At 28.4% G+C, this 8,066-nt stretch overlaps 1 protein-coding gene across 1 annotated transcript in view; it reads left to right on the top strand.

The window, feature by feature from the left end:
• Positions 1–1,750: 1,750 nt before the first annotated feature.
• Positions 1,751–8,066, top strand: part of Ccn — a gene marked incomplete at its 5' end in the record, with an annotated part of 80,415 nt that continues 74,099 nt past the window's right edge. The window contains 1 exon segment of the mRNA XM_067048922.1: positions 1,751–1,842. Within this exon segment, the coding sequence (XP_066905023.1) occupies positions 1,751–1,842 (92 nt within the window).

Below are 8,066 nucleotides of genomic sequence, written 5' to 3'. Positions count from 1 at the left end.
AAAATTAATTTATTGAAAAAAGAAATTTTCAAATTTAACATACGTTTTACATTTTTTTTCAAAAATTGCGACCTAATTACTTCACTGTAATTATTAATTCCTGTTTATACTGTGTGTGATATAATTCCTTTTTGGTTATATAATAATAAATAATAAAAGCATCTAGTGAAACGAGAAACAGCAAAAAACGTAGTTCTGGGTGGTTGAGAAACTAACTACGAGTATTGTACTTCATTTGCACGTTCTGTAAATTACTGAACGAAGAGAAATATTATCACTTATGTTAGTTGTTTTTTCCCGGTTTCCTATTTTCTTTTGTCCTGATATTATTATTTGATAAAAACCCAAGGATATTAGCAACCGCAAAGACATTTTCTTCAAGCAGTATTCATTTATCATTCCTTTCATATAGATTCATCAAGAAATAAACCACGCGGTCCTAAACTCTTTTCCTACATATTTTCTTTTAATATCCAGGGCAGAACAAGGAAACAATATCATTGCTACATTTTTAATATTAATCTTGTTTTGAGACTTATCAACTTTTACAATAGTAGTTAATTATTCCTTTTTTTCAACATCTATATGATACAATTAATACTTAAGTCATTATTTATCATTAAATTTAATTGACTTTTTGGAACATCATCCATTTTTATTTATTATTCATATTAGATAAATATTAGGTTGTAAAATAAGTTCGTAGCGATTTTAAATATTTCAATTTAATCCTATCTTTGTTTATAAAATCATGTTTACTTGGTCAATAATGTTTATATATTCTAAAAAAGGATTAGTCATACATCAATTTCAACCAAGATTCCTACCTTTCAGTGGTATTGTATTCGCTCAAAATGGAAGAGAAAAAAATTCATTTTCGTCATTTAATGATTTTTTTATTTCTGAAAAGGAAAATCCGCTGCACAGACGGTTAACGAAATTTGCGTGTGTATGGCGATGATGGCTTAGGAGAAAGCACCCTCCGAAAGTGGTTTAATTGGTTCAGAACCGGAAATTTTGACTTGGAAGACGCAAAGCGCTTCAACTAGTCGTCTTTCAACTGTTGATGACCAAATTCATGCACTGGTTACAGACAACCCTCACTCTACGACACGGGATATCGGAGAAACGGTTAACATATCTCATGCAAGTGTCTCATATTATTTGTCTCTCATCGCAAAGGCATAGTTTTCCCTTACGATAACGCCCGTTCTCACGTGTCTTTGCAGACTCGGCAGAAATTATTGGAGTTTGGCTGATATGTGATCTCCCACCCACCCTATTCACCAGACCTTGCCCCAACAGATTTTCACTTATTTCGGGCCCTTCAAAACTCTCTTACCGGGAAACACTTTAATTTGTTCGAGGACTGCAAAACGCACATAGGGGAGTTCATTGCGCTAAAATCTGAGAAACTATTGGAGTACAGAATTAAACAATTACCTGAAAGATGGCAACATGTAATAGGACAAAATGAGTCATATATAATTGATTAAAAATATTTACAAGAATCTGAGGTTTTTATTGAAATCACCAATAAAAAACACTACGAACTTATTTTACAACCCAAAACAAATATTCTCACATGCGATTTATCACATTAAATGCATTATCCTTTTTTCACTAATTTTAGTTGTATTATTTATGACAAAAATATTTTATTTATTTAATATATGTATTTAATGATGATATATACATATATATATATTTTTAATGATAAAGATTATATTATTCTCTCTTATTTTTTCAGAAATTAAAGGAGTGCCTTGCATCGTGTTCAACGAAACATATGAAAATGGAGAAACGTTCATGTTAGACTGTAGGACACAATGCACATGTCAGGTAATCTGCATTTAATTTATAATCCTGTTTAAGTATTAATAATAAGAAATTTCAAACTTTGGCTCTATTTAATTTTTAAATGTATACTTTTGTATATTTATACTTTAACGAAGCATTAAGGGTGATAATAGGCTTTAACCTAAGGTTATATTGCATAGGTAAGCTAATTTAGATATAATTAAAGATCCATTCAATGGTATAATAAATCTACTACAATGTGAATAGGACATTTTGATGATTTCTTTTTTCATTTAGCTCTGTAGACCTTGTAGATCTTTGACCGTCTAAGCTAGCCTTCTCCACGCCTGCCTATTATTGGGCTACTGCTTTCCAGTTTTCTGCATGCAGCTCTTTCGTATCTTTGTTGATTTTGTCTATCCATCTGGTTTTTGGCCTCCCACACGGTCTCTTGCAACATATTGTTGTGCAGAGGCGTTCTGATGGATTGCTTCGAGTCATATGGCCAGACTATCTTAACTTCCTTGCCTTCATATCATGATGTATTGATTGACCAGTCCCTGCTTGCAGTTCACTATTAGTTTATCTTCTACATGTGTTTTGGTTCTGATCCCAGATTGCTCCTCTAATTGTACGGAAGATTTTCTATTCTCTCTCGATACTACTTTCTAGGGTACCTATTAGAGCTCAGGTCTCACAGCCGTCTCAAAGCCGATCTGGCTTTATCATGACATTGTACATGCTTAGTTTCGGACTTTTTGATATTTTCGGAATTTCAGTATTCTTGACAGATAGAAGAAGGTGTGAGATATAATGTCTGTTTTCGCTTGTTATACGCTGGTCTATCTCAGTCCGTTGATCATTTATTGATGAGCCGAGATTATGAAACTGCCTATTTTCGGAAATGCCCTCCACGCAGAGTTGATTTTTCGGCTTTCACACATATATTTGGTTTTATCTTCATTTACAAGCAAGTCGATTTCCTCTGCTTCTGTTAATAGAGTCTTTGCGAGTCTTTCCATGTCATCTTGGTTACTTCCTAGGACCGTAATGTCATTTCATTCCGACGTGAACCCCACAATGTTCTAATCACGTTTTCTAGAGCTAGATTGAAGAGCATTGGTGAGAGTTCATCTCCTTGTCTCAGACCAGTTATGACTTCGAAAGCTTCAGATACCTCTACTTGTATCAGAACTCTGCAGTTAGGATCATTTGATAATGAATATGTGTTAATTACAACCAAAATATGTAGTATTTTCAATATATCAGCATTCATTATAAATTGTTTTATAATTATGACGTAATTCAACATAACAAAATGTTTAATATTTTTTATATGAAAGTAATTAAAAAATATTTTCAAGAATTATTTATTAATTTCTTAAATTTAATTTGATAAAATGTGATTTATTATTTTATTTTTTTTTTTATTGAATTTAAGGGTCTGTCTTCTGTACCTTAAAATATAAAAAAAAATGTCCATTTTTTTTAGGCTTGTATATTTTCATGTAATATTGTCGGAGACCAGATTATACTTTTACAAGCAAAAAAAATTTTTAGAAAAACCTTTCACTTTTATTTTTCATATCACAATGTGTATCCACGTTTCTGAAATCAACAAACTCAATTTTTCATAATTATGATTTTTAATTTGTACTTTGAACATTAGTTACTGTTGCTCCAACAATACAGCTTTTTAGCATAGACAATTGAATTTAGGGATTTTAATTGTTTATTATTCAGAGTAGTTCTTTCTTATAAATTAAATACATTTTACTTTCTTTTTTTATAAATCAAATTTTTTATAATAATGACTTCCCTAAACGTTAATCCTGACAATACTGTAATAGTATTATTTCTTAAAATCGTTGATAATATGTATTTTGAAGTTTTTAAATTATCTCTGTAATATGCAATTAGTCATATACATAAATATGAGAAAATCAGAATAAAAAAACATTTAAAAAGTGTTTGTACATGCCAGATTTTTATTAGAATTGCGGAATTAGTATTCCAGGTATATAATTTAGATTAAACTTTATTTTGATTGCGGTGTGGAAAATGGAAATGGAAAATGTGGAATTTTATTAACAAATTCACTCCTATTACTTTTAATTTTGATTTTCGAAGAAGACCTTCTGGTTCTGAAAATTAAAAACTGAAGGAGGCTATGAATGGCTTCTGTATCCGCAATAATAAAGTATAATGCCTTTTCGTTCCTCTTTTTTAATTTTTTCTGTTACCTATTACAATCACGCCCTCAACGTAAGATGAAAAAGACACTAATATTCATCAAATTATTTAAATATTCAGTCCTGAATTGTACAACATATTTACAATCGTGATATGGTGATTAACAAAAATTATTTTTAAAAAAGTTGATAAAAAATAAAATTACATTAAAAATACTTCTTAATCCATTTAAAATACTTTTGGTTTCTTAATAAAGGTTTAATTTTTATCTGAATAACATTAGTTCATGCATTGATTAATAAATAGCTGTTAAATATTCGTAGAAAAATCTAACTCATTTTTATACTATATATTATGAATGTGTAAAATTACTAAATACTTTTTTTTTTAACTTTTACTCATGATAAAAGTATGATCATGCTTACTGACAATTCTCAGTCATGAGTATTTACAGTAAGCATGGGGTTAATATTATTATTTTTTGTACAATACAACGTTTTATATTTATAACTTTCACATGTTGATCTAAACATTTTTAAAACTGTCGGCTTCAATTAAAAACTTTAATGTCCTTTAATTATAAAAGATAAGTGAACTTTCTTCATTACATATATGCCACACAAAAAGAAATGAAAATCAGAAAAAAATGGGGAGGTATCTTCATCATAGGCAATTTATATTTCCGAGTATTTGAGTTCTGTAACACCATTTTCAGGATTTATTTTTCTTTGATTTTGCCAGATGTTGTTGCCTATGTTCATCCAATATCGTACTGGGTTTACAGTATTGGAAAACCGTGCACTAGTCCTTTATTAAATCTTGGTTTTTCATTTTATGATACTTTTATTTTTTTTTTAATTGAATCATACAAATTGCATTTTAGAGTACAGTGAATTAAAAGAAAAAACGTTACTTTAAAAAAAAAATTAATTGTTTTAAAAGTATATCGAACTAAAACATTATTTAACGAGTAGATATTCTAAACATATCTTGAGATTAAAATATCTCGATGGAAAGAAAATCTGCGTAAAGCAAGATGTTCATATTTGCCCTAAACTGGGTTTTCGCCCCTTCCAACCCAATCCAGATAGGCGGGGAGTGTATTGGTAATGTAAGTCCGCATCTACGTGATACTCAACCGAAAATATGGCGTAGCTTTGTCACCGATGGAGCTTGTTACTGAAATATAGGCACATTTGTAACTCGTGCTTCTTTGATAAATTATCATCCCCTTTTACACCATAACATGTTTCAAGTTCAAAAACGAGCAATACACGCTTTCTTCTTTACATAAAACTTTATATTCCATTGAAGCACTGAAAAAAAATCAACAAAATTTCAACAAAAAAGTTTATTTTTTCCAATTAAATAAAAAAATAATTTATTTTTTCCAAAACTTTAATTTATATAGAACCAAATTATTACTAAGGAACGGCACGTAGTATGAAACAAAAACTTAACGACTGAAATTACTGGACTTGTCTCTTTCTTCTTTTTCTCAAACCGCTTAACTGAAAAACAAATCTATAATAAGCCCATATAGCCCATAATAGTCTATAATAGCCCACCTAGTGAAACCCCAATATACTACATAAACCTCAGAAATTTACGGTACAGTGATAAAGACACTTGCATCAAATGGAATCTTCACAATTTAGGTTATAATTTGTATTTAATAAATATAAGAGGAGCTCTGTGGTATATTAACGATAAATGTATAATATAGCGACTTAAACCTATCAGCAACTGATCGACACATAAAAATTAAATTGTTTATGTTCACTATTGTAACAAACTCCAACAGGCTAATAAAATATATCGTTAATCTTGATATGACAATTATGAGTTGACTAGTAATAATTTGGATGAGAAATTTCTTTTCGTGAATTATGATACTGAAATCGAAAGCGGGAAGATTCATTGGGGTTATCTGCTCTTTCTCATGCATGAAGTACAATAACTTCACTGTAGCCATATAATTTGAATTTTGCCTTTATTTTTCATGGTTTGCAGTTAAAACAATAAAATCTAAATCATTTTATCTATCAAATATCACACAAAAAATATATCATATGGCATTATCTATAACTGAATCCTTTCACCTTATGATTGGGTACAAAAAGAATTATTTAATATCAAAATTAAAAACTGATATTATAATGAAATTTAATTATTTTTTTTATAAATGACTAGTCATAATTGTAAGTGGCAAAAATATTCTTGTACTAACTAATTTTTGACAAGTCCACTTAATAATATCAGGTTGAACATGGCTGTAACTCACTAACTTCTCGTACACTATATCTCAAAAACCATAATGTTTACGAAGTTGAAGTTATTGCTGGTGGTTCTTCTCTCCTGTAGATTTGCAGCGAGTCTAGGTTTAAAAAAAAATAAATCTAACTGGTTTAGAAGAAATATTTCTATTCGAAATATTTTTATCTAATAATTGGAAAAACATTCCTTCTGATTACATTATAGCCACTCATTTAAAAGTTAATTTAATTATATGCAAAATGAAAAAAAAACACCAAAATATGACCAGTATTAGATTTGTAATAATTAGTAAAAATTCTAAGGTTTCCTTGAAACTTTTACATTTATCTTGACACATAAATCTATAGAATCAACCAGAATTTAGTAAAAAATAGTTATAAATAAAGCTCCATAGTCTAAAATCGTACTCATGACAATTTAACTATTTGAATTGTCATGGGTTCAATGTTTATTTGTGAATTAATAAGGTAATCAATAATAATATAATAATATGTTTAGGTATTAATTATATTAAACTATTAATAACTTATAATTTCATCGATGAAAATTTAGTATTAAGTTTATTTGAGGAGTTTTTTTACCAAAAGTATAATATAATATATAAGTATAGTATAATATAATATAAGTATAGTAGTATATATCTACTCCTGAAAAGCGAATTTTTTTTGAATAATTAAAATTCTACATCAAAAACTAATTTGGTTTATTTCAATATTTAATTTTAATTCAAATCAACATTTTCAATAAAAATTCAACTTATTTACTTTAGATGAACCCATAATAAGTTTTCAATAATAACCTTCCAAAAGTGGATATAATTAATTATCACCCAGCTCTGGATAAAACTCACTGACTTATTGACCACTGTATCTCTAAAACGAGAAAGCCGGTGAAGATAATTTTTTTATTAGCGGGTTAATTTACGCTGTGGATGTACAATAAGGCTGAATTTCAAAAATTTCGGACTGTAAGTGGTTCAATAACAATGATATCTATGATGAAGAAGAAGACGGTGTTTAAAATACTCTAGGTTTTACTTTAATTAACAGTGCCACTACTAACTAGTTAATAAGATATTCCATTAATCGAATAAGTTTCAAGGAACACTGTCATATTTACTCAGGATGTAACATAATAACTTTATAACAGTAATTCTGAGATCACAAACCAACTTGAACAATCTAATTAGCCAAGTATCCATCAATAACCAATCAAATCCATTATAATAAAAAATAGCCTTTTTGAAATTCATTGTCTGATTTGAAATTAACCGTATTATTAATATTTTATGATATATATAAATAGCATATCTAATTTTTTTTCTTTATGTAAAACCATTCTGTTTTCAAAATTTAAACTGTAGTCAAGAAAATACATGTTAAGATTATATATTTTGTTTTATTATAATTGATAAACAAATTAGTCTAAAACAAGAATTTAAGTTATCAAATCAAAATCTTCATTTTTCTAAATTTTCGTAGTATTAAGTGTCATCGTCAAAAGTATATCATAATCCGGTTTCCGATAAAAAAAAAATCATATATTTTGAGCTTTTGCACACAACTCTGATGATAACTGTTGTCGTGGTAATGTCAAAGTGTAGTGACTTCTGATATACTCTCCTCTCAAATTCAAAATTAAAGATAATATAGGAGACAAATGCAATAATTAATATCTATTCTGTAATACCACATCAAAAATGTCATTTCATCACTAATGCTTATTTTGGTTAAGACAATAATATTTTATCATTCCAAAACATATAAATATATATATATAAATATTTAACAATGATT

The sequence above is a fragment of the Halyomorpha halys genome, unplaced genomic scaffold, assembly GCF_000696795.3.
Source record: "Halyomorpha halys isolate HHAL.00 unplaced genomic scaffold, Hhal_1.1 Scaffold1233.1, whole genome shotgun sequence".
Taxonomy (NCBI): Eukaryota; Metazoa; Arthropoda; class Insecta; order Hemiptera; family Pentatomidae; genus Halyomorpha; species Halyomorpha halys.
This window is presented reverse-complemented; position numbering and strand designations above follow the sequence as displayed.